Below are 27,906 nucleotides of genomic sequence, written 5' to 3'. Positions count from 1 at the left end.
GGGTAAAAGTATGAAATAGGTAGATGACATGCCGATACATAATAGATGAGAAAAAAAGAAGGTAAAATACAGCAACGCTGGAGACGAGCTATTTTCACACTGCAGAGTTTGGCTGTGAAAGAGTTCGTCCTCTCGGGGGTGCAACTAACAATCTAGCTGAGAATGGTGGCGCTAAAAATATGGCCAGGTTTACCAGTATCACTCAGTACAGTGTGGCTAGTAGCTAACTCAACAACAGTCTGGGCTCCTCTCCAACAAACGGATGATTTAAACAGTCTGGGCCTTCTCTGAGAATGCAGAGATAATCAGGAATGTGAAGACTGACAAAAGTGAGGGGGGCTTTATGCTCATCAAAGGACAGCGTCCATCCAGCACTCTGTTAGCCTAACATCACGTAGCAGATATTACTCTATGAACAGACCCGCGCTCATTTCATCCAATAAAAACAATTTCCCTGTGGTTATGAGCCATAGATCAGACGTCTCTGACAGGTTTTTCGCTCTCTGCTTCTGTGTTACAACACTTGATCTCTCCACTTAAAAGAAATATGATACATTTCATTAATTGTGCTGTTTCAGTTTATTGAGTTGACGAGCTCTTGAAAGACATTAGTATTTATTATGTCCATTAAACACAAAATTGCAACAAAATGGGAAATGATACAAAAAATTGTTGCTTTCTGTCAGTAGTTGTTTTTGTTGGTTTCACATTAGCATTAGCTATTTTAATGCTAAAGCTAATAAAGGTTAGTCAAAGCAACAACAACAAGCTGAAGGCTAAAAGTGAGAGAACGATGCAAACATGTTTTTATTCTTTCATCTCTGTCATGCTGTGCACTATGGGGCGCCGTTTATAAAGTGAAACATGCTGAAATTAACAGCAACATTTTTCCACATTTAGCTCAAAACCTTACAAAAACATATTTTTTCGAGTAATTTTTTACAACATTTAGTAAAATATTTGTAACTTTTCATCAAATGTTAAATGTTAAATCTAAATGTTAAATATTAAATCTAAATATTATATTTAAATCTAAATGTTAAAAGTTAAAATGTTACGAGACGGTTGGCAACTCTACTAACTAACCTTATGAACAAAATAAAGTTCAACATCAGTAACATAGCACCACCCAGCTGTATAGAAACCCCGTCATGCTAGCTAGCACGCAGTACGAAAAAGTCAGCATAACAAAAATAAACTCCACCTAAACTTGATTTATATCTGACACAGACTGCAGGTCATAACTTCTTACCTGAAGTTCACCTGACACTCGCACCGGCAGCCGCCTCGGGTCTCTCCTCCTGCCTCCCCTGAATACTTGATACTTGAATACCTGTTACTGAATCTGTGGAAGCTCCGCGATGCCACCACACGAAGTAACGAGTAACGAGCCTGTCTAAATCCCAGTAACGAGTAACGCGTTCATGATTTTGGCATAATAACTAGTTACCGTGCTCGTTACCACAATAATAACGTAGTTACTGTAACGAGTTACTTAATAACGCGTTAGTCCCAACACTGGTGAGGACACCTCGAGCCCTCTGTTTGGGTACTGGACGTTACAATGTTGTTTCTTTAACAATGTGATTACCTGCTGTTTGTAGCAGGCAGCAGCAGTTAGGAGTAAAGTCCCCTAACCCGTCTGTAGGACCTTTCTACAGGTGTTTAAGCTACATCTGTACTTCAAGGGTAACTTTATTAAAACTAATGTGAAGGAATGCCAAGCAGTTGATATGGAGGTAGCGAGCTAGCAAATGATATAAATTGTTCTCACCACTCGGTCTTCTGACCACAGCAGGACTAAGCTAATCAGTTCTGCCACATCAGTGTAGGACCTGATTTCAATAAACACATTCATTAGGGGAAAAAAACAAACTGCAATGGAAACGGACAGGATGTCTGACTCAAGAGGAAACTGAGTATAAAATGAACACTTCTGTCTGATGTCATGCTAAGAGTGGGAGGAAGCTGTTTTTAAAGTAGTTGTTGATACGTTCTTGTCGAATGGTGCGTTACACATGCTAAAGTCAGAATAACGCTCTCTCACTGACTTAAAGACCCTGTTTTCAGATTTAAACCCAGAGGGTGCAGAGACTGACACCTGCCTTTGATTCTAACTACACTGACAGCTCGTGCTACACACAGCAGGTTGGATCATGTGTTTGAATGTGTTGGCTTGAGAATAGATGCAGTCTGTAGCCACAGGCAAGACACTGTGCTGAAGGGAAGTTTATGATCACGTGTTGAAATGCTGGAAACAGCAACAGCACATAAATGAATGGAGGGGAAGGAGTGCAGGTGTGCCACAAACATCCTTACAAACACACCTGGTCGCTTTGATGACAAAGTATCCAACACCACAGTAAAGACAGCAATAATCCCATCCAGTCCTTACTCCTTAAGCAGCTGTGCTCCGTAAACCAAACTCTTTTCATAATCTGAGATCAAAACTCGCTTTTTGTTCTCTGACCTACAAAAGACTTCTCCAACATCTTTATGCATGCTGCACACAGCTACATACCACTGCTGCCTCCGCTCAGAGGTAATGTCAGGTACTTTTGATTGTGAACTTTACCAACACATAATAATAATACTCAGTTATTTACTCAGCATGTTGTTGTGTCACCAGTCCTACAGCCTTGACAAACAGCTCATTTTTGCACTAAACACTGATAAACAATTAAATTATTTACCTCCTGCTAATGTTCGACTAACAGGTTCCAGTGTGGGCTGGACTGGACCTACAAGATTAACACATAACACACTTATGATATACTGTAATACTGGCTCATTTATATAGTGCTAGATCACAGCAATAGTCACCTTTGACCTCTATGCCAATTACAAAGAGGAACATATAATACTGTTTCATTCGTTTACGTCTGCCCTCTCAGTGACAAGCAGCCTGCTGTAAAACAGACGAAATAAGGAGCTTGGAAAGAAAAGCATCTGGACTTCTTTACGTTTGTTGAAGACGTTTCATCGAGATGCTTCTTCAGTTCAGTGGTGGAGAGTCCCAGATTTAAGCCCTATGGGAGTGTCCCCCCAGGAGGGTCATGCACCCCCTGTTGGTCCTCTGTCTAATCACAGGAGCCAAGGTGTGAAAACAGGTGTGGGTCACAATCAGCCAAGGTTTCAGGTGAAACCTAGCCCCGCCCTATCATGTGACTTACTGAGGTCAGACAGCTCAGGAAGTGAGTGGGCGTTTGAGCCCATAATGAATATTCCACTTGTATAAAAAGCTGACACTGTTATGTGCTGAGGGTGGTGACCAGTGTAAATCCTGTGTGAACATAACAGCACACATGATTCTGGTTTCCCAGAGCTGTGGGCTCCAACAGCCAGAGGACGGAGCCCATCGGGGGCCTGATGGACTCCGTATGAGATGAACGAATGAGGGCAGATGAGGAGCAACGTGAGGAAGAGATAGCAGGATGTCATTTCTCTCAAGCCTCTATCTTGTTCAGCCAGCTGCCACAGCGCAGCTCTGCTTCTGTCTTCTGTGCTCTGATAATGGAGTCAGCTGGCTAATCCTCCCCCTGCAGGGATATCCTTCCATGTCTTCTCTGTCTCTCCACCTTCCTTCACTAGACGCTCTCTTAATCATCTTTCCTTCTTAGAATGCTCTCAGGTTGCCCCTGGCTGCATGTTCTCTCACCTTTTCCTGCGTGGTTTATGCTAACTTTATATGTCATATATCTGAGAAATAATATGAAACAATACCCAGTGCAGTGGTTCTGCATGGTTTCATAAAACCTGCAAAAAGTCATGTTGCAAAATGTAGAGTTGGTTTTAGCAGTCGCATGAAATCGTCCGTCCTCAGGAAACCGGCGCTCCAAGATCACTCATGCCACTTCAAGCTGTTTACATGCTGTGGTGTTTGCTCTGCTGGATGGAGCCCAAGCCAAATGACACATTTTGTTTTTGGAGAGAAACGAAGGGCGGATCCAACGGCAGCATAAATGCTGTATAACAATCTGCAAATCAAGAGGAAAACTCCCTAAAAGGTTGACGCCGGCTCCACCGGACCCTCTTACATAACTGACCTGACCACTGACCATTAGCATCACAACAACAACGACAGTCTGCCTTTGTGGACACGTTATGTAACCAGATGTAACGTGACGTCATCTACAAAAACGTAATGAAGAGTCCACTTGAACTCTAGCTGCTCTGTTTGACTGAACAATTGTCCATTTATGCTAACAGGTCAAGCAGCTTTGCTAACTGCTGATAAAAGTGCTAATAAAGACAGAAGAGCACAAAGCAGGTCAGCACAACAGAGCAGACGTCCTGCCTAACATGTTTTTAACATGATGTGTCTGTACACTGGCACATGTTATGAAGAGGTCTGTAGACATAATAGGTTTTATTTCATAAAACAGACCAGCCTGCACAGGCACCACAGCTCCCACTTTGGTGCTGGCATTCAAACCCAGACCTAAACATAGCATTTACAAGTTTTACAAGGCGATCCTGAATAGCCCTGGTTAGAGGCGTCCTTACTTGTGGTGTTTCAGGGCTCGAAGAAACGACCGCTACAAAAGAGCTTCAAAGCGCTCTGACGGCTTCTGGAGCCACCAAACAACACAAAGGCTGAAACACCAGCTCAGTTTACACTCCTTAAAAATACGACACTTTTGGTGATGCAGACAATAAAAGTAATGAACTTTGGTGGTTTATTCAAACAGACTAACAAAAAGAGCTGCTCTGCATTAAAATGATCTCCGCGACTGTCCAAGCTTTACTTCTGAACAAGTAAAGCAGTGTTTGTGATGAAGGGCATGACGAAGGAGTTTAAAGACATCAGCAGCAGGAAGCGTGTGGAAGATAGAGGAAGACAAAAATACACAGAGACGCTTGGTTCTGCTGTCTGAGTGTCACTATATGTAGACTTCCTGTACAGCGAGACAAGCCAAGGTCCACTTCCTGTTGGTGGCACAGGCCAAGGTCGGGGTTAGCCTCTGCTGTGGGACCAGTCTGACCTCAAATATGAAAGTTTGTTATAATTTGGTTGGAGCTGTTTGGAAGAGCCGCTGCAGGGGTAACAGGGATCAAACTGCCTCCACGTGGTAACGATGCTTTTGTTTTTCCTCTTATGCTCACACTGGAATTACGGCCTTCTGCTGCACACGTCTGAAAACCAAAGTACAGATTACACCCGTGTGGGTGCAGAGTTTCTGAGCCTGAAGGTTGTTTACTTGTTTCTGGATTCTTGGTTCATTCACACAAATGAAAATTCACAAAGTGTTGTTCTGTTTTTCCTTGTTTTCATTTCTTTATTATTCTCTTATCTTTGGATGCTTTTTATTGGCAGCAGTTTGAGTTCTCTCTCGTCTTCCTGTTGGTGTTTGCTTAGTTTTCTTCTGAGTGTTAGTTTTACTGTCTCTGTCATCGTCTGATTGTCCTTTGGCATTTTAACTCCTTTCACTTGTGCCTCCCTCCCCTCCGATTGTGTATAAACAGTCCTGTCCTGGTTCTGCTCCTCCAGGAGCTGCCTTTCTTACCCTGGGATCAGCTGTTTTTATCCCTTTCTGTTTGTGGGGTTTTTCCTTGTTGGACTTTTTCTTGGGTTTTTAATCCACGGCTCTGCCCTCCTGTACTGGCCCAGTGACAACAAGTAGCTGGTGGTCTTTACGTAGTGGTGAAAAAGCCTCATGCAAAGGCACTTAGGAGAGCATTCAGTGATGGGCCAGAGCACGGCTGACAGAAGAGTGAATATCAGTCTTACATTCATCCGCGCTCCAAATACATTTTAATGTTACTCAACCAATATTTTGACGTCGAGAATCTGCTGCTGGCAGTTTCTGTAGGCTTCTAGTCGTGGCTGAGAAACGGCTCCAACATGAAAGTTGAACCGAGGCCTTCAAGGTACTTCTTAAAGTAGTGGACCAACTGTTTCCTACAGAGCAGAGATTTCAGCACAGTGTTGGCCACAGTCGATGTGTGGGTAATGTTAGCTCATTTATAATCAGCACAGCCTCAGGTAGAATTATATTCAGCTGTTTCTCTAGAGTTAGATGACATAATGTGTGACTGCAAAGTGAATAACACTTGCTTCGTTTATGAGCACAGTTTCTGCCCGACCTGTGGCAGATACGTCTTCTGTCGTTATTTTTCACTTTGGTCGATAACGTAACCACAGAAATCTCATCTTTGAGTCACTGTTGGCTAAGCTCTGCCCCAAGTGTCATAAATATATTTAAACTGATGACTGTTTATTATATCTGAAAATAATTTAGAAAATAAATTGTCTCACAGGTTGTTCCAGTGCCCCCAAGAGGCCACAGCAAATGCACTTCAGTTTGTGGAAACAGAGTCGTTGCTTTTTCAGTGTTTTTATTGTAAACATGAGGCTCAGTTATCCTAAGCAAAACTTAATCTGCTTAGACAAGCTCCTCGGTGTCCTTTCACTGGTACAGCAGCAGATTTGTTTGTTTTTTAAAATAAGATTTGGTTTGGAAACCAAATGTGTGAGAAACTGGCTTCACAGCCCAGTGTTGTTCAAATCAATGAATCGAAAACAACAACGCTCCAGGGCTGATTTTTTTTTTGCAGAATAAAGATCATTCATATTTATCGCTTGGCCAATGGCACGTCCCATTTTTGGTCTAAATGATATTGTTCCACAGATAAAACCAAGCCAAGCGCCACACATATTAAAATGTAAATCTCTGCACACTGAGATCCTGCTGTAGCCCTTGTAGTCTGATAGCGTGCGTAAACACAGATTTATTATTCTGGCATGAAACGCTGCTTGCTGGAGGGACGCCATCATCAGCAGGCAGCTAAACACACCAGCTGTCGTGTGTTACCACAGAGCGGTAAGAACACACGCAGACACACACACAAGTGGTAGAAGATGAGGGCAAAGTGAAAGAGTCTGACGTAGTGCGGCGGCTCTAAATCCTCCGTCATTCCCAAAGAAAACAAACCAATAAAGGTGACGCTATGGCTGCTGCCCCGGTGGGACAAGTGGGACAAGCAAAAAATGAACGCGTGTTCATGCTATAGCTAGCTGCGGCTAGGCTAACAGAAAAACGATGGAGATGTGGAATCAGGGTTAAGTTGTTCTCAGCCTAAAACCAAACTTCAGTCACAGGAATATGAAGGATCCACAACATGAGGCTGCTCACGTGTTTCTGAGCAGCTCGATGTCCACAGTGAAGCTGAAGAGCCCGAGACTGACAACCGCAAAGGGTTTTGGGGATCGTGTCCATTAAAAAAAGCACGAGACACCTGGATGCACAAACAGGGTCTTTATGTCATCGTGCATCTACCAGCGTGCCCTTTGGCACGAACACCATTGTACCAGCTGACGGTGTTGCACAGCCTGATGCTCAGGTGACTGCAGATGATTGCTGGTTACACCGAACAAACAGCAGACATGAAAAACTGTGTTTGTCATCAAAGTGTGAAACTGCATCTCAGCAGCTGTGAGGATCAGAGGGCTGTCATTATCACGTGCACATCTCCAGTGACAGCAGCGATGATACCTCAGGGCATCCGTGTTGTCATTATCCAAACCACTGATCCAGCGCTGCTAAAAGGCAGCTCTGACTAAGGTGCAGAGCTGGACCCACAGCACAGATGACTCAGTGTCTCTGGCTGCTGCTTTACTCCAACGTACGAGTGGAAGCAACTGCAAAACAACACATTTTTTACTTCTTTGAAAAGCGCCCTTGTGTTTGCTGCAGTAAGTTGTTGATTCATTGCCATTGTCCCACCGAGTTTGTCGGCTCATATTTTCCACTTGCTTGCGAGTTGTACAGGAATACTGCACCGGATGCTGGAAAGGTTCAGAGAGCTGAAAGTTTCAGTGAAACAACCGAAACGAGGAGAGAACGTCTTCCATTTAGGGCAACAAGGCTCAGGGATTGGCTGAAGGAGTACAAAAATAGCTCTTAATCTGTGGTCCTCACAGTCACAGCATTGGAATAACAAATTACTGAGGTGCCGTTTCTTTAGGTACACTCTTCTTTAGGTTTCCCACGGGCATGTTCCTGTAACTCCACAGCAAGAAAAAGCTTCCATTTTCAGCATTTAAGACAATGAGAAATTCTCAGCTTTGGAAGCTGTTTGAATTACCAGGAGAGAGTAGCCATGCATGCCTGCTTCACTCAACACAAACAGCTGGTGACTGACAGAGACGGGCTTTTCCACGAACTCCTGATTTCTACAGTTTAGCCCTACACGAACAGCCTGCGTCACACAGCCAGCGGTCATTAAATGACATTATATGACAGTGAAGGCCTCTGCTGAGTGTGGCTGGATCAACATGTGTGCAATGTGACAAGCTTACCTTCACTGTTTTCATCATTTCTTCTGCTTGCTTTAGTGACTTTTAGTCTGTTTCTTCCCACCAAATCAATGCACAGATTGAAACTGGTTGACTAACATAACCAGTTCAAATATCCTGCTGCACGCTCAATCATCCAGGTAAGCAAATCCCAAATGGTTGATTCTGTTCATCTGGATAGTTATAGTTACTGGTCCAAGACGTCACTCATCCAGGTGACGTCTTGGACCATTCTGACTTTTTGGACCATTGATCAATGATCAATGGTTGTTGATCAATGCCAATTTGCATCTTAATGATCATAAGCTGACCTCCCAGCCCATCGTTCCTTCAGTGGGCTGGTTTCAGTTATTGTGTAAATGTCCTGTTTATAAGACTGGAGAAACCTGCAGTCAGCTGGATGATGATGAAACGTTTGTCCGAACTGAAAACGTCAGAATCAACCTTTTGGAAATGTGATTTTAGCCACATTAGAGTCCTAATAATAATTAACAGAACAGGATGCTCCTCTCCTTCATATTAACACAGACTTCTGCTGCCCAGCAAAGGTTTTAATGCAGTAGTAGAGTATAGTTAAAACATCGTAAGATATTTCTTAGTTTTGATCATATTTATTCTAGTAAACATCTTTTACACTCAGATGCTCTGTGATCAGGATCCTTTTTAGCTCTGATACCTGAGTATCTCGAGTCAGGTATCAGAAAGTAAAATGGTAAATGGCCTGTATTTATATAGCGCTTTACTCGTCCCTAAGGACCCCAAAGCGCTTTACACATCCAGTCATCCACCCATTCACACACACATTCACACACTGGTGATGGCAGCTACATTGTAGCCACAGCCACCCTGGGGCGCACTGACAGAGGCGAGGCTGCCGGACACTGGCGCCACCGGGCCCTCTGACCACCACCAGTAGGCAACGGGTGAAGTGTCTTGCCCAAGGACACAACAACCGGGACTGTCCGAGCCGGGCTCGAACCGGCAACCTTCCGATTACAAGACGAACTCCTAACTCTTGAGCCACGATCGCCCCAGCTGGAGCGCTCATGTCCAAGGTGGAGGAGAAGAGGGGCGCAGGGGGAAGATCAGCGTGGTATTCCTTTGCTCAGTGGCTCTGCTGACTCTTGGCTCAGTGTTTCCCAAAGACAGGCATTCCAGGCTTGTGGGGACAAAGAGGCCCTTTGAACCGCAGTAATCCTCAGGAAGAGGATCGAGAGCGCCGCCGCCTGCTGCAGCGCGCTGGACGACGCACACCGAGGGTCGCACACGCTCAGTGGAGCACAAAACACGGAGCAGAACCACGTATGTGTGGCTGTGAGACTTAAAGCTGTTTGTTTAAAGCACCACAAGTTTGTTGATTTTAGGCATCTTCCCATTGCTTGTTATTTCAGTGCTGCTGTATCGGAACGACCAACATGTTGGTGGAGTCACAGTCGGGCTGGGGCCAATGGATGGTTGGCATGGTTACACAGAAGTGTGTGTGAAAACAGCCCATCCATCAGCTTATCTGACTCAGGGTCACAGAAGGGCCGGAGCCTATCCCAGCTGCCATGGGGCGAGAGCCAGGTAACACTCTGGACAGGTAACCACTGACATGCTCACCATGTTCATTTTATTAATCATAGACCCCACTAGAGTCTGAATGAAGGATGAGGCAGGGTCAGTGGCAGTACTCCAGTACTTTATGCTAACAAGACCTACGTGGATCTGATGACTTACTTTGTATAGTAACACTGTACAAATAAAATGTGCATCAAGTAATCAAATACTAATGTAATCTAAATATTACTGCAGGTAATAATTTTACTTTTAAAGGCAGCTTACACAGTAATGCATCAGTAATCAAACGACTATGGTATTGCACTCCTGGCTCAGTTTTTCTGGAGCATCTAATAAACAGTCTACATGACACCGACATCACAGCCTCACAAACAAAAAGCCTTAATGTCTGAAGGCCGACCCAGAAGCACCACCATCTTTAGGAGCAGGTCCAGACATCTTCCCGTTCGTCACCAGACAAACGCCACACCATGTGTCCGTCCCGCTGCCAGTCACTTCAACACGCATACATTTGCAGTGTCACTCACCCTTCCCTCCCTCGCTTTTGTCTTCGATGCTGTCCTTCACATGCTCACTCAAAACAAAGCTTCAAATCCATCCGGGAGCCGCGTCTTGAAAAGTCCTCCACCAGGCTCACTGTGAGCGAAGAACATTGTTGGTGGTAAACTATGAAAGGAGGGAGTGACACTGAGGGGGTGGAGGCTGGGGTAGGGTGGGGAGGGAAAGGAAGGGCAGCGAGCAGGAGTGGGGGTCTGGAGGCGGTGTGGGATATCCCTTTGAGTCATGGAAACTGATCCAAAGAGCAGACGAGCTCACACACAGCCAAACAGCTCTGTGTCTGTATTGTTCAGTCCTGCAGCCCCGCTCACTGTGAGACGCTCTGGAAACACTGACTGGACGCCCCTCAGTCACTCAGTGGAAAACATGGATAATGTGCTAATGAATGCACACGTTCTCTGTGCACTTTCTTCCCTCCTCACATATTAGATTAAAACAAAGGACTTTCTGTCCTGCATGAAGCAATGAGACATTTCTTTAAACGTGTTCTTAAAGGAGTTTTGCTTCAGCCTCTCACGTCTAATCTCACCTGTAACATGAACAGAAAGCCTCCTTTCACACTGTGGCGTGCAAACGCTGGCTGCTCTGCAGGTATGACAGCTAACACAACTGTTGATTGTACATTTTACACCTGTGTGCAGAGATTATCAACACATCTGAAACTCAGTCCAGTCCTAACTCATGCACTAGCATCAGCTAATGTCTAAAAGAGAAGAGCGACGGCTCGGACTCCACCTGCCTATAAAAAGCAGATATGGACATTTTTAAACCGCACGCGTACGTCCTGTTTATTCTCCTCACTGCTTTCACATTAAAGTTTCATGTTGAGATCTCAGACACACCCTTCAGCATCAGAGAGCCTCACATAGGCAGGTGAAAGAGAGGAGCGCCACGAGCTCATCTGTGTCAGACAGTGGCCAAAAATCCTTTGTTGCCATGGTAACCCCTGTGGGAAAACTGCACGCGTGGGTTACAGCTGCAGCATGTTTCTCCCAGCTGGTCAGGAGAAATAATTATATTAGAAACCAACAAAATCTGTTCACGTCTGAGCGTGCGAGCATCAGAGCGAGAGGTAAGAGAAGAGAGAGGAAGCTGAAGTGAGGCGAGCGGGCTGAGAGTGATCATTCTTTGTTTTGGGATGAGCTGCTGGCCTGCAGGCACGCCGCACACAAAAGACAAAAGACAATGAAGGGAGGAGAGAAAGAAAGGGAAATTTGCAGAGGTCGTATCGCAGGCTGCGTGCACAAACAGCAGATCACCGAGCTGTGGGCGTAACCTCTGCCGACTGCTCTGTCGGACAGTCCATCATGTTAAACTGAAAGGCCGGTGCAGGTTCCACTGTGGTGGGTCAAAACGCTGACCTTTACGGGGTCATTCGATTCGACTACAACCTGGATCTTACCCGGGCGTCGTAGGTGTGTATGTGTGTAACTGGACCCTACCTCCTCCGTCATGGCTGCGACTAATCTGAATGAAACTTGGTTACACATACAAACACTATTAAGACACCTATGTTTTTCAGAAGCATTTGTTGTAAATGGCAGTTCTGTTGACTCTCGAAAACATCGTTCCCCTGCGTTTCTTCCACATGTCACATTCAACATACATCAACCACACGTAGCTTAATGGTCACACATGGTGGAACTTTACTCAACTCGCCACTAACTCTGGAATAAAGACGCAGCTTCCTCCACACTACTTCCTGTCAGTGCCGATAGCATCACACTGTACGATTACCTGTTACGATGGGCGGTTTGATCAAAGGTACTTTAACTGATCTGAAGATGACAGTCCTGGTTTACAGAAGTAAACACAGAGCCTGCCTCAGGAGGTTGATGTTGGTGGCACAGGTGTGTCACGCAGGAAGTCGTGGTTCGAGTCACGCTGGGACTGCTGCTTTAGCCTGCTCAGCCCGTGAGCTCAGCACCCTGGAACTTTCTGTTTTCAGCTTAATTTCACATTTTTCTCTTTCTGATTTGTTTTGTTGTTATTTGCTTTTTTACAGCTGTTGTAACTCACTGTGTTTTAGGGCTAAAGACTACTCGGAGAGGCGCCTGCGTTCCCCTAAACGTTATTTTTAGGCCTTCAGTTTAATCTGAGCAGATGCATCTCAGTCAGTTTATACTGTCCCAGGGGGTTTAAACCATGCTGTAGATGCGCCATTACCACAAACCCCTCCAGAAACCTGTGATGTAAACTGCTCGTCATATCTACTGCCATTGGCCGGTTCAGTGTGGTTGACTCCTCTGATGTACTTTTTAAATCCCTCGGTGAGAGAGTAACAGTTATAGTTACTGTTACTCAGTAACAGTTATTGTTACTCAGTAACTGTTACTGTTACTGAGTAACAGTAGCTGTTACTCAGTAACAGTAACAGTTACTGAGTAACAATAACTGTTACTCAGTAACTGTTACTGAGTAACTGTTACTGAGTAACAATAACTGTTACTCAGTAACAGTTATTGTTACTCAGTAACAGTTATTGTTACTGTTACTCAGTAACAATAACTGTTACTGAGTAACAGTAACAATAACTGTTACTCAGTAACAATAACTGTTACTGAGTAACAGTAACAGTTATTGTTACTCAGTAACAGTTACTCAGTAACAGTTACTGAGTAACAGTTATTGTTACTCAGTAACAGTTACTCAGTAACAATAACTGTTACTGAGTAACTGTTACTGAGTAACAATAACTGTTACTGTTACTGAGTAACAGTTATTGTTACTCAGTAACAGTTATTGTTACTGTTACTCAGTAACAATAACTGTTACTGAGTAACTGTTACTGAGTAACAATAACTGTTACTGAGTAACAGTTATTGTTACTCAGTAACAGTTATTGTTACTGTTACTCAGTAACAATAACTGTTACTGAGTAACTGTTACTGAGTAACAATAACTGTTACTGAGTAACTGTTACTGAGTAACAATAACTGTTACTGAGTAACAATAACTGTTACTGAGTAACAGTTATTGTTACTAACAGTTATTGCCTCACAAATGTCAGCAAATTCCTGAAATCAGAAACAAAAGCGTGAGCTTTGTATTGTTTCTGTGATTGTGCAGCGTGTCTGAAACACCTGGACACGATCGCCAGGTAATCGACACACACAGATGATGCTAACTGCTAACACAGGCTCTATAAATCGGACTGAGGTCGATTACACTCAAGAAGCTTCCCACTGAGGAGCGCTCTGATGCTAACGGCCTGAATGTAACGGATGCTCTCATCACTGCTCCAAATCTGTAACCCACAACAGGCAGCATTCATTAATCTACTCACACGGGGTCTTGCACTGAGTTGCCACGAGACAGTATAATTTGTATGAATTATAAGGCTGTTACCGTCCTCTGCTGGTGAATGCCCAGCACAGTCGTCTCCTTCCACAAAACAAAGAAAATAAATCCAACACCGATCACGTTTGAGGTCAGGAGTATCGCTGTCAGCAAGAGTAGAGCTCCAGGAGCGTGTTCAGGTCCAACACGGCTGAAATCGGTATGAGAATGGGACTGGGTGGATGTTTGGGGGTGGATAGAGTGCCTCTGTCCTGGCCTGATTATGCTCTCCACAGAATGAGCTCACATAACAAAGGATTTATTATCACTAGCTGGAGAGTTGCTGCAGTGTGGGAACCCCGCGCTGCCGTTTCTTCTGCCAGGCACCCAGAAAGCTGCGTTCCAGCTCTGATGGGTTTGACAACAGCACAGCCTGTATGCGTCTCTCTCTCCCCTTTGGTCCATAAAGCAGCCAATGTTTCAGAGACAGCTGCCTCTCACAGGCCCAGGCTCCTGCAGGTACAACTGCAACTTTGTGCTAAGACACTAACTGGCTGGACACAGTATTGACTCGACACTGTGTGTTTCACTCTGTGAAAAGACGCCTGATGTTCAGTTTAGTTACATTTCCTGAGCTCAGTACAGGATGTCTAGCCTGTGGTAGGATCAGTAGCCTATTCTGGCTAATGTTAGCTAGCTTTGGCACTAAAGTATAAGTATAGAGTCCACTTTTTTCAGTAAACATGTCGCCTGGTTGGCTATGTGAGCAGGTGATTGCTGTGAAACTAAATCCTGAGAGTCACAGGATGAAAGGATCAAATGTATCTGTGGCTGTTTGAAGCTGCAAATATATATGCATGGGATCAAACACAGAAAGCTGCATTTGCATCCGGTTAAAGTTGCATATGTGCTATTTTTTTGTTTTAATCTACACATCTGATCAGCCAGAATTGGGTCCTTTAGCTATTACATTAGCAAGTAGTAATCCAACAGTTACTCTCATGAATTAGCCTTGAGACGCTGAGCTTCACTGTGTCTGTGAAAGAAACCAAGAGAGGAACTGTGCTTCTGCAGGAGGAGGTCAGGAGTGTCAGAGAAGGATGTGAGGCTGCTGCAGGACATGGCTGAGGGCAGTGACACAGTGAAGTCGTGCAGTAGGAATAACAGATGGCTCTGAACTCCTTATTTGCAGTGATGATGGACAGGTCAGCAGATGGGGTCATGCATGAGTCCCTGCGATCTGTGGTGAGAGTGGGGAGCAGGTGGAGGCAGACCATATGATCGCGAGAGGCACCAACTTTGACAGAGGGGAATTCAACTCATTTCATTAAAGATAAATCAATAAAATAAAAATGTGCTCGAGTTACAAAAGTGCAAAAATGTGTGTGTCAGATTTCAGAGGCAAAGCTGGAGACAAACAGGACTTTTCTCCAGGTCCAGATGTGCGTCGTTGAACTGGCCACACACCAGCACGGCTGACTGTTTGCTCCAGCAGATCCAGGCTTTAAAACGATAATATATATATATATACACACATCTCTTCTGCTCACTCGCAGCAACAACGTGAGCCTTCTGTGTCTTTGTCAGTGCTACCGTCTCCAAACCGAACAGCAGGTCTCACTGCCATCTGCTGCCCTGAACTTCACCTCCACGCTCTCTCTTCCTCACCTGTCTTGTGCACTCTCCGTTACTGTGGATGGTTGACCCCAGGTATTTCATCTCATCCATCTTCACTATCTACTCCATGTGCGTTCACCTTTCTGTCTCGCTTCTGTTGACTGTCATTCTTCCAGAGCATGCCTCCACTTCCCCAGTCTCGTCCACCTGCTCCCTACCACAGAGTGTTAGTGGCCTGAGAAAAATAAAAACCAGCAGTCAGTGCACGGTGCTGATGAGAAGATGCTCCGTCTGGTCACATACTCTGTGTCACTACAAGGCACCCTTTCACATGCACACAGTCATTTGATGGAGCAGAGCAGCTCTGAATGCAGCACATTCACATCTGGATTAGTGTAAGTGCAACATGTCAGCCAGCGCTGCTTGTTTGGCTCAGGCTTTGCAGAGAACAGGTCCCACCGCCAAGCTCGGCCTGTTGAGTCTGTATCACAGACACTAACCGTGCAGGCAGGACAAAGACCAAATCTGAAGGGAGCAGCTGCAGCAGGCTCAGCATCAGTGTCTCTGTTACTGGGTTATAAAATCTCATATGGATGTCTTCCAGTACAAACGAGTAGCCAGGTACTTATGAGAAGTGTTTTCATAAGATGATGTCATACAGTACCTCATTTATTTTCGTCACTGATAGTAACGTCAGTGTGAGGCGCACAGCTGGAAAATGTTACCAAATGTCGCTCTGGTGTTGCCAAGAAATATGAACAGCCCCTTCTCTAAGAAATACTGAAACCACAGAGAGCTGATGAACCGCCTCTCACTGGAGCGACGCCACCGCTCGACTATCACAAACACACCTGGAGCGCCATTTGGTTCAGAATTGATCCAGTTAGCAAGACTGCAGCTCCGACTTACTGTAGACGTGTGACGTCACAATAACCACATGAGCTCACACGCCGTGAAGTCCGTCACCACGTTTGCACCATGTTCTGCTTCCCTCTGCTCCAATGTTAGTGCTCATGTTGAATTTACCTGATGCAGATGTGGGAGGGTCTGTGCAGTGGGAGGGTCCAGTGAAACCACAGGTCTAAACAAACATGTCGCTGATGGTGTGACAAAAACCCCGAAAAACAAAAAAGCCACAAACAAAGAACGTGAGCAGGATGCACACAGGAAGCTGCTCTCTCTCCTTTCATCAGGGTCTCTCACTCACTGTGTCTCCTTGATGCACACACACACACACAAAGACAGAGACGCACACACACACTCTGTGGCTGTCATTACACACACTGGGCTAAAGCCATGTGCCAAACACTCTGCTGACACACACTGTCTGCCTGTTTGTCTCCGCCCTCTCGCCCCCTCCTGAATCACATGGTCACTCTTTCATTTTCTCTCTCACACACAGACACACACACAGACGCACACGCACACGCGCGCACCCTCACCCCCTGAGCTTGCCCCTCCTCCCAGCCGCGCCCCAAACAGCGACACAAGGCGCTCCTTCTTCTGGGTGAAGCGATGCAGTTTTGTTCCTGAGCTGCAGAGAAATGAAACCTGACTCGGAGGTAAACACGCTGCAGTCCTGAGTGGACTACAGTGAGCAGGCAGCTGTTCACTACAGAACAGCCATTCATTCTCTTCCACTGTAAACACAGCCTCTCCGAGCACAGGTTTGTGCCTGTGAGAGCGGCGCTCTGGTCCAGTTTGTTCAGCACAACAATGAGCAGAATCCAGGGAAGACGAGTCATTTACACTCCGTCTCACTTGTCAGTATATTGGACTGATTTGGACCCAACAGTAAACGGGCAGAAAAGAAAAAGAAAGCGTGCCTTTAGGTAACGCCGGCCTCACCAGCTAGCTTTAACTATTCAAAATTGGGGAAAGTACCTCAGAAACGTGTAGCAGCGAACCTGAGAAGGTCTAAAGCATCCGCTGCCAAACTGGTGGGATCACTTCAAAGACACATCAAAGACTCCAAACACCAGGATTTGGGCTCTAGGAATACAAACGGCATCTGAGGAATTCCCCATGATCACTGATCCATAAATAACCTCCTCACCCTGTCATCCTTTAACTCACGACTGTTTTTCACTCTTACATGTTCTTCGGTGGGTCACCAGTTATTCTAGCTAACTTGAACCAAATGTGAAGGAAGCAGGGATGCAGTGAATGTCCACAGACTGAGTCTTTGTTAAATGTGCCAGTCGTCTTCATGGTGGTGCTGTGTTCGATTAGATCACCCAGCTTGTTTGGTTTGCCCCTCCCAAACACCGCCTGTGTTATAATAATAAAACTAACAGTGAAATGAATGAAAGTGAAACAGATCATTTACAAACAAGAAAAACTGAAATAAGCAAGCAAATAAGAAAAACCAACGATGGTCAGACTGAGGGACGCCGTATGCTCTCAGCTGTTTTAATGTCCTGGCACAGAATCAACACATGTAGGATGTAAATGCACAGTATGGAAAGATGTGAGTGCAGTGGGCTCTGAGCTGTGCTTGTTGTGCCAACAGTGTGAAACTGACTCACCTTAATGAAGACAATCAGTGACAGCATGTTGTTTGTAGAGCAGAACCCCTGCAGGCTGTCATCTACAGCTGCTGCGTCTCTCAGCAAACTGCTGATTTGGACGTGTGCACTGAATTGATTGAGTACTTTTATGTAAAATGATCATCTGTGTTGTTGTTGTTGACCAAAATAAATTTCACTTCAATTCCAGCCTGAACCACTGCATCCATCCATCCAGAAACTATCTACACCCTCACTTATCTTAACTGCACTACTGTATAGCTCTGTGTAAATAATCATTCTGTACATTCGATAATTTTTAATCCTACAACTGTTTACAACTTGCATAGTTCCCATTTCTGTATAGCTGTATATCTCAGATTCTGTAAAGTTATTTATTTCATATTCTGTATAGTTTTTCATATTTATATCCTGTTCATAGCCTGTTCATAGCTTGTACTCACTACAGCCTGTACATACTTATAGTTATAGAATATTCACAACATACTTCATACCGTGTACATTATAACATACCATAATAGACCCATTTCTGTAATATACTCACATATCTATATTATTGCTAATATATATTGTAATATATCTATATCACTAAAGCACTTCTGGATGGATGCAAACTGCATTTCGTTGCCCTGTACCTGTGCATGTGCAATGACAATAAAGTTGAATTCTATTCTATTCTATCGTGTGTGAATACACTTGCCTGCATGTCTGCGTCCGGAGAAAGCTTCATTTTGAATTATATGACAAAGTGCACATGCCTAACATTGCTGCGAGGCCGTGTGGGATTTATCATGATTTGTATAAAGCACACTATCAGCCCAAATCTGTCCGCCTGGCTGTTGCAGAGCACATTCAACATGTTTATCCAAAGAAATGCTGATATGGCTCTGGCAGCTGCTGGGAAATCGTCTCGCAGACACACAGCTGTGATCTATCGACACGGGCCGATAATCAGCACTGAAATGCTCGGCTATCAAAACTCCCCATTTGTCTCATACTCTGTTTTGGAAACCAGCTTAGCGCCGACTCCCACTACCATCACACACTCGCATTATCAGCTGTGGCAATGCTGTAACAGTGCACATACGCCTTTTCTCAGGCTGTAGCGCTGCAGGTGGCTTCACAAGCCTTTTTTACTAGACATCTGTCTTGGCTGTAATCAGCTAGCCAACATTCCTAGTTGGTAGTACTGTCCTTTGACATGGTATGTAGACATTAGCTTTAGGCTACCTAGCATGAAACAACAGTCTGTGTGGCAGTGTAGGTCAAGACCTGCGGCCAGCAGATCGTATGGAGGCAAAGGTGAGCCGTTTATCCTGGCTGATTGGGAAACAGAACAAAAATAAGAACAGCGAACTGAACGAGGAACTAATCATGAAAACCTGGGACAACACTAGGAACCAGGAGACACACACTGAGGGGCGATCAGGGAAGTGGAAACACAGCAGGAACAAATCAGACGTAATGAGAACACAACGACTATCAAAGTAAGACAGGAAGTAGCACAAATACCAAGACTGAGACAAGGACGCACGAGCTTGTCAATAAGGTAAAGATCAGTAAACATGGGAGAAGATAACGGACGAAACTAAGTCTAACTGACTGACTAAAAGGACGCTAAAGACAGAACTCAGAGACAACGACGATGACAACCAGACTGAGATCCACACGACTCACTGAGAACAAAACACAGGGAAACACTAAAGGGAACTAAACCAGAACCACAACAATCACAAAAATCAGAAAGCTCATAAATGTAAGAAAACTGAACGAGGAAGTATAAATACATATAAGTCACTCTAGGAATACAACAATGATTACACAAGACCCAAAACCACGACAGTGTCGCCTTCATGTGCGCCACAGAGGGCCAAAGGTGCAGAAATTAAACTAATTATATTAAATCCTAGTTAAAATATTTATTTTAAAAAACATTTTTAGTCATTTCACTGTTTGTATGATTGTTTCGTGCTTCTTGTGCTGCAGCTCATCATGAAATAATTTAAACTGAACTATGACTCGTCAACAAACCCTGAGTGGATGGTTGTTACACTGCTGAAGTATTACTTTAAAAATGTAACTATGCATTTACTGAGTTAATAAGCTGGTAAGGAGCTCTTCACATTTTGAACGAGCTGTTGCAAACTAAACACCGCTCCACAGCACTGTTCACAACACTAGCTAGCTTGTAGCTAACGCTGCCAGCGTCGAATAAGCTTGGTACGGTAGCCTACACCCCCCATCATGTGCAAGCTAATTGCTAAAGGCTGTTTCTTTCTGGTAACTCAACATTACTGTAACAGTTTCTCCAAAGTAACTGGATTACTTTGACAGCTAATTTTGTTATGTAACCAGTAAATTGTAAATAAATATCCAGCAATGCTAGAACTGCAGTTTTGGATGGTCTCTAAATACTGCATATCAACCACATAGCAAACTGTACGGGCGCCAGATAATCGTCCCTCACTGACAGAAGCTTGTGCTTCTTTTGCCCCCACAAATGTTAATGGTAAAAAGCTGCATGTGCTCACTAAATGTAGTGGAGTGATTGGATATATGAGCTTAAAATAAAAGCTTGAGGACCTGAGAAAATGTCCACCCCAGTGAATATGCGCCCAGTGTGGCACTGAGTCACATCCACTCCACACATGAATCCAGGTACCCTGTGTGGATGAGCCTGTAGGTAACTACGAATGAGTGCGGGGGTCAGAGGTCAATTTCTCCTTTCTGTAAACACACACGTCCTCACACTTGGCATAAATGTCTGAGACAGTAAAAGCTCCCTCTCCTTTCATCTTTAATGAAGAACATGTTTGCTCCCCTCCCACTGCACCAGCACCCACGCACACCCATTCACATCCTTTACAGAAACATACAGCACAGCGCTGCGGGGCTGAGCTGAGGGAATCGCTCATTATGAACATCAAAGGCCTCGATGGGCGCCGACTCGATCCTTTGAGACAAAGGGAGCGTCTGACTCGCTGAGCAAAAAGGTCGGACGTCTCCTCTTACACCATCGACCGGGTCTAAATTCAAATAGCAGGGCCGGCAGAGGAGGAGGAATGTAAAGATGTGATGGAAATGGGTCATCGCTTTTTGCCAGGATGTGCTCGCAGCTGACGGGCGGCGAATCAGACTCGTGTTGCCCCTGAAGCCCGGGGCCACAATGTGCCGCTGCTGGAACGTTTGATTGAACAACACTATCGCTGAGTGACAATAACGTCCACGTCGGTTCTCATGTCATGCTCTGTCTGTCAGAGCCGACATGTTCCCGTGTGACGATAGCGAGCACTGGTTCCTTTGAAACATGTGTGATTGCTGAGAATCTGGCTTCAGCCGTTTTCCCTTTCTGTCGTTCCGAGGCAGAGAGGAACGGCAGAGCATCAGCGCCATCTAGTGCCTCTCATGGACGCTGAAGCTCTGCCAGCAGAGGCGCATACAAACTGGAGCGCAGAGTCATAAAGGAAATAAATGGGATTTAGATTTTCACATTGCACCAGTGGGTCTGCTCGTTTCTACTCCGACGTGTCTCATAAGTGTTTTACACCACTTCACATTTTTACAGTGAATTTTCCTTTCTATCCTTAATATCTGCCCTGTTTTCAGATACTAATGCAAGAGTACGGGCAGGTCCGAGTGTATTATGTGAACAGCTTCAGATAAATTAGTTACCATTACTTGGGGATGGCTGTACCTCAGCGAGGTAGCGCAGGTCATCGATTGGTGGTTCGATCCCTTCAGTAGGTTTCCAAGTATCTTTGGGTAAAATACTGAACCCACAGTTTGTCTCCGACACTGAGTGTTAAAGAAAAAAGCACTCAGGTGTACGCGAGCAGCTCTGCATTGCAGTGATGTGCAGAACCCAACGCAATATGATCAATGCAAACACAAGTCACACATCAAAATCAAAGCATCATTATGACAAACTCTACCTGTGGAGCTGCCATGCAAATATGTGCCCACATAATAACTGGTTCTGTTGGAGGCTTCTTTCTGTCAAAAGGAAGTTTTTCCTTCCCACTGTCTCCAAGTGTTTGCTCACAGGGCACATGTTACTGCTGGGGTTTCTCCCTTTTATTGCAGGCTCTTTGTTTATTAAAATATTCTTTCAGTTTTCAAGACAGAAACTTGTTACTGTTAGAATGAAAAGTATTAAGAAGTCAGTTAAATGTAACAACAAAACACTTTGGATCCACACTTTGATTCAAGCTGAAAGGTGACAAATTCCACGAGGAAGAGGTGGCGAGGAAACAAAGAGCAGCACGGGTTCACCGAGCTGTTTGAAGAGTCGCAGCGAGCACGTTTCACACGTGGACACGGAATTCATCCAATGTGTCACAGTCGGTGAAATACTTTACTCAGTGCAAACGGCTCTGTGTAAGTCAAAGACGAATGCTTCCTGGTCATACAAAGGTCATGGCAAAGCATGACTCGGAGGTTACACACAGATTTATGTGCTCACAGGTTACCATAGAGGTGGTGCTACAAAAACATGCACTATAGCCTTGATGCCAGGAACAGGGGCTGCAAAGCAACCAGCCATGATGGAATTAGTGAGTAACACGAGCACAAAGACACCTGAAATAACACAATGATACAACCACAAATCCCCCTCAATACCCTCGAAGAAGTCAAACATGAATCACAAGGGAAGACACAAATATGAGACATAAAATAACAACTGTAGAAGAACAGCACCATGAAGCTACAATCCAATGAAACACAGCAACACAGCCTGCATCATCATAATTAGATTTGTCCAGGATCAACCCGATCAGTCTGGGGGGAGTATTTATTCTGGAAGAGTTTTATTTATTCAAGAAATCTATATTAAATAAATAAAACATATCATCAAGTCAGATTTGCTGTTGGCCAGTCCTGGTGCCAGTTTCTTATTTCATTAGCCAAATCCTTGGATTCTTGGCTAATGCTAGCTGACTGCTCAGGCACCTCATGGGTCCGTTGCAGTGGAACAACAGATTGTGGACGAAGCTCTGCTTTGATGCTGACCGGTTGAAACCACAAAGAAAGGAAGAAGTGTGGGACAAGCACACATATTAGCCACGGTGGCTCTCCACACTTTTAACCCACACAGAACAGAAACAAAATTATTTCACAAATACCAAAAGATGGAAATAAATGATTTGCTCCTCTGATGGCAATCCCTGCCCATTCTACTTTGGCAAATCTCTCAAGCTTCTCTAGATTTCCTGACATGGACGTGCTCTTCTGTTCACCCCACAGATCTTCAATAGGAGCGCTTTGTGGAGCCCACACAGTAACGTTCACTTTGGACCTCTAGACGAAGTTCTTCACCAGGAGTGCCACATGTTTGGGGCCAGAGCAATGACTCAGACCCAGTTTTGCTGCCTTCACATATTTTGATTCCTTTCATCTTGATGAGATTCCCAGTTTGTCAGTAGAGCTGGGCGATAGAACGATAACGATATGTATCGCGATATAACTTTTACTCGATAGAAAAATTAAGCTATCGCGATAGACCTCGCCGCTCTTGTCCTCAAAAAAAAAAAAAAAAAAAAAAGGTCAGCCGATCCAAATGAAGTAGCGCAGAGCCGAACCAATCACAGCCGCAGCGTCACGTCGCGTGACTTGTTACGTACAGCACAAGTGCCAAGCCGCACGTGTGTTTGTTTGGGAAGCAGCCAGCGCGTAATGGAGGAAATGAGTGTGCCGACTAGAAAAATCAACCGAGCGTGACCGAAGAGAAAACAGATGATGGTTCCAATGCCGGAGAGATTGTCGAACGGAAGAGCCAGAGAAGCTCCGTAGTGTGAAGGTATTTCGGCTATTTCAAGTCTGACAAAAAACAGAGTAGCGTGCACTGTAAATGTGCCGAAAGCAAGTCTGGAAATACAATAAACTGGTGCATGCGTCACACTGTGCGCCACGTTATTGTTTCGGTGAAATGAATTTCTACAATACTGTTAATTCTACTCTCTGTAGTGTTTAAATGCTTACATATACACACAGTTACTGTCCCTCCACACATACGACTCGGTTCTGCTTCTATGCCCCAGCTTTGTTTACTTTTTCCCACCGAGGCTTCTAGACTTCTGATTGGCCAACATTTCTGCACGGTTAGGAATCTAGCGCCACCTGCTGCTTTGGCATGTTCATAGCAGCGTTTTCCTTCATTTCTGCCTTTATGTGTGGACGGGATTATTTTTAAAACGAAAACGGAAAATCTCAGTTTTCAAAAATACCCGTGTACGTGTGGACGTAGCCTCAGTGTCTGACTGGAAGCGCTAATTCGTCATTCGGCTTTTGTCAGACTAAAGTAACTGTTAAAACTGTTTGAAAAGCTCAGCTATACAACAAGGAGAGATTGAGAATTTCCTTTTAGTTCTCAGTTTATTTGATATTGACAAAAGTTAGTCAGTTTTGTCTGTTCTTCTGTAAAACAAACTAAGATTTATTTTTAGAATTAATATTTTGTTTCTAAGTGGAATTGACAATTTAGTCTGTTTCGTTTGTTCTATTTTGAAACTTAAACGCTTTAGCGGCTGCCTTTTGTGTAGTTTGCAATATTTGCCTTTATTTATCTGAAAAAGTCTCATGTTCCTTAAGTACATCTACCCTGTTGAACTTATTATGGGAAATAAATATTTAAATAAAAACAAGCTGCTGATTATTTCACATTTTACTTGTGAGCAACGGCACATTTAAATCTTACAAATATAGTTATTTGGCTTATATCGTGATAGATATCGTTATCGCCTGAAATGAAAAAAACATATCGTGATATGAAAAAATCTCATATCGCCCAGCTCTAATTGTCAGTCTATTCCCGTTTAGGGTTTTTGTGATTTTCTTCTTTGAGACTACAATTCCCAACTTGGCGAAGTCATTCACTCCTGTCTTCTGGGGTCTTTAAACCCATCTCTCAGTAGTTTGTTCAGTACTTTCAGCTCTCTTTGAATTTCTTGATGATCCTTCTCACTCCAGTTTTTGGAACTTGGAAAACTTGTCATAACGTCATATATCCATATCCTGATTTTCCTTTGTGACAATCAGCAATCAGTGTGTGTGTCAGGGGGCTGATAATATTTACCCCCATAAGTTTCTTTTTCTGAAATAATTCTGATATTACGTGCCATCCATCCATCCATCCATCCATCCATCCATTCGCTTCCGCTTATCCTTTTCAGGGTCGCGGGGGGCACTGGAGCCCATCCCAGCTGTCATAGGGCGAGAGGCGGGGTACACCCTGGACAGGTCGCCAGTCTGTCGCAGGGCCAACACACAGGGACAGACAACCATTCGCACTCACATTCATTCGCACATTCACACCTAGTGACAATTTGGATTATCCAATTAACCTATCCCCACAAGCCAATTACGTGCCAATAGAACAGAAATATCCTTCATTGTCCCTCATTGGGGACATTCGTGTGTTCCAGCAGCAAAGACGGGCAGATGGAGCATGCAGAGTCACACAAAAGTACAGAATATAACACAGAAAACAAGAAATAAGAGACCGTACACCCGTGTGCAACTAAGAATCACTAACTAACCCCACCAAGTCCACACAGACCCAGGGGGTGGCTTCAAACCCAGGACCTGCTTGCAGTGAAGTAAGTGAAAATGTGGAAAGACACACCAGGCCGGTGTGTTTTCATTTGGCTCAGAGATTATTCTGATGTAAGCTACTGCAGGTTACCTCACAATGCTAACGTAACATCCACCTGCACCTCTGTGGACCAGAGGAGAGGGAACGCCTTTGACTCCACCTGTTGGTTAGTGGAGTCCCAGCCTCACGCTGGACATTTTCTCCGTTGTCTAGCTCTGTTTTTGAAGCCCGATGAGACAAAGTGTGGATGTGAGGGAGAACACTCATGGCCACTGCGTGTTCATGTGTTAGCAACAAAATGAAGATGTTCATGTTGCATCGGCGGACTGTTGACTGAGGTCATACATGAAGGAGAAGAAGGGAGTTTCATCCTGACCTTTGATTCAGTCCAGTTGTTGAAAGATGAGTCGTTCTCTGTTAGAATTTAGTTTATTGTCTGTTTAGTTTTTATTCGTTTCAGTCATGTGACTGTGACTGTATGGACAGCATGTGTCAGAGGTAGGACACTCAGCACAGGTATTACAATAAAAACAAAGATTCTTATGCCACACTTTTAGGGCTTCAGCATCCAGAGTACCAGTGCCTCTAATGAATGCAGTGTGAGCAACTCAGGGTTTAGTATCGTACCCAAGGATACTTGGACATGCAGACCAGAGCAGCAGGGATCAAACCACCAGCCTGATTAGCAATGAGCTGCTCTGCCTCCTCCAGGCGCTCTGAGGGTCTGAGACCAGACGGGACCGGGTGTGCTTGAATTGTCGACATCCAGAGTTTTAATAATCATGTACTGATGAATAGAGTTTTTACCAAACTAAGGAGATTTATTTTAGTTGGTTTTCCAGGTTCGCAGATTCCTGAACTATAATATTCCAGCTCTGCGAGGCTCTGGTGACAACGACAATAGTTTTCGCACTACTTTGTATTTGCTCATTTCCTCATCAAATCGTAACCACCAGGGGAGACGACCCACCAGCCAAAGAAGAGAGAAAGTGGTAGCACTGTGAAAGGCCTGCCTGCCAGCAGCTCTCGGCCCGACGGTGTCATGGTGTCGGGGAAGTTGCCTAATTCTAATGCAGTGCCAAGTGAGCCAAAGAGGAGGCCAAACATCGCGTCTGAGAGAAACTTGGCCAGTTTGAAAGAGCTGATTGTATTTGTTGGATTTTATGCACAGCGGTGACGGCCTTTGAAAGAACATAAATAAAAACGTGCAGGTGACGTGCTGGATCCACAGGCTGCACACTGGTGGATTCACCTGGTGGCTCAAAGCAAAGAAAATGAAGAAGGTTTCAGACTCTGCGGAGGCTGTTTGATTACAGGTGTGCCTTCAGTGAGTCTTGAGAAGCACAGCGCTCATGGCAAACACTGATGCGATTTGTTTACACCTTCGTATTAAAAGCGGGTGACAGCCAGCGGCTGCAGCTCCTCCTGTTCCCGTCCCTGTGCTGTAATTATCACCTCCATGTCACCACCACACAGACGGAACTGCAGCCTGCGCTGCCGCTGCTGATGAAGAGCCACCAGAGGCCCTGCACAGGTCGGCTCAGTCGCAGGCTCTCTTGAAAGGGACACAAAGCCTGCGGATGAGGAGTTCCTCTGTGTGGCTCAGGGGGATGTGGACACAAGGCGATGGACTGAGCTTCATAAAGACCATTATGATCTTTGATGTCAGGCTCTGCTGTCTTTCTTACTCAGGAGTTTTCTGTGAACGCCGCTCTTTCTCTGTGCGGCTCTTTGCTATAATATTTGCAACCCCTAACCCTGTGCAACATGGTGGCTGTTAAGATGGCCAAATAAACTTGGAAAGTTAAGCTCGTGGTTTCCTGTGAGGCAGAAGAGCTCCCAGCAGAGAAATGTTTAAACCTGACGCAGGAACAGATTAAGTTGGAAGAATGTGAAGACTGGGAGCAGGTTGTGTCCATGACAAATATCTAGATATGTAAACAGTCATGTATCAATTATTCAAGAAGAAGAAAGTATTTGCACAAAGCCTCAACGAGCTTTAACCGAAACATACAAACTGCAGGAGTCTCCTACCTTGAATCGTACTTTCTTGAGCATCGTTACTCCAAGTGAAATTAAACGAAACTAAGGGTTAGAGAATTCCAGCCTCCATTCAGGAAAATCCACCGAAACTCCAGCCAGAAGATCCAAAAAGAATCCCAGCGTGCTCTGCAGCGAGGCGTCCGTCTGCCGGCTGTGTTTAACACGCCACAGACAGCAGTGCTGCTCTCCCCTCAAACCTTCTGCAGAGCTTATCAGCTCATTCACTCGGAAAACAGACACACCCTCCTCCTAATGACTGGAGGGCCACTATTAACACCCCCGCCCCCCAACAATGCCCCACAGGCTAAATAAGGCGGGTGGTAAGCTCTCTCAAACACCGCCCCACTCCCCAACATTTACCCATCTGCTGCCCACAGCAGCTCAACATCAGACTTCATACCATACCATACCATACCAACTTTATTTCTAAA

The 27,906-nt window shown here is 44.7% G+C and overlaps 1 protein-coding gene across 4 annotated transcripts in view; it reads right to left on the bottom strand.

Annotated features, from left to right (window-relative positions):
- Positions 1-27,652, bottom strand: part of phldb1b (pleckstrin homology-like domain, family B, member 1b) — a 116,659-nt gene extending 89,007 nt beyond the window's left edge. The window contains exon 1 of one of the 4 annotated variants that reach the window (XM_085380105.1): positions 27,467-27,652. In XM_085380105.1, the coding sequence (XP_085236231.1) occupies positions 27,467-27,490 (24 nt within the window). In that variant the 5' untranslated portion in view covers positions 27,491-27,652. Of the gene's footprint in view, positions 1-10,386; positions 10,496-13,765; positions 13,894-16,339; positions 16,359-27,466 lie in introns of those variants that run through there. The other 3 variants (XM_085380111.1, XM_085380120.1, XM_085380109.1) reach the window with 3 other exon arrangements.
- Between the last annotated feature and the right edge of the window lie 254 nt (positions 27,653-27,906).

Source organism: Rhamphochromis longiceps, linkage group LG14 (assembly GCF_057381845.1).
Source record: "Rhamphochromis longiceps isolate RC_006_pf linkage group LG14, R_longiceps_female_GT1.1, whole genome shotgun sequence".
Lineage (NCBI taxonomy): Eukaryota > Metazoa > Chordata > Actinopteri > Cichliformes > Cichlidae > Rhamphochromis > Rhamphochromis longiceps.
Note: the sequence above shows the minus strand (reverse complement) of the source record. Positions and strands in the feature narration are given on the sequence as shown.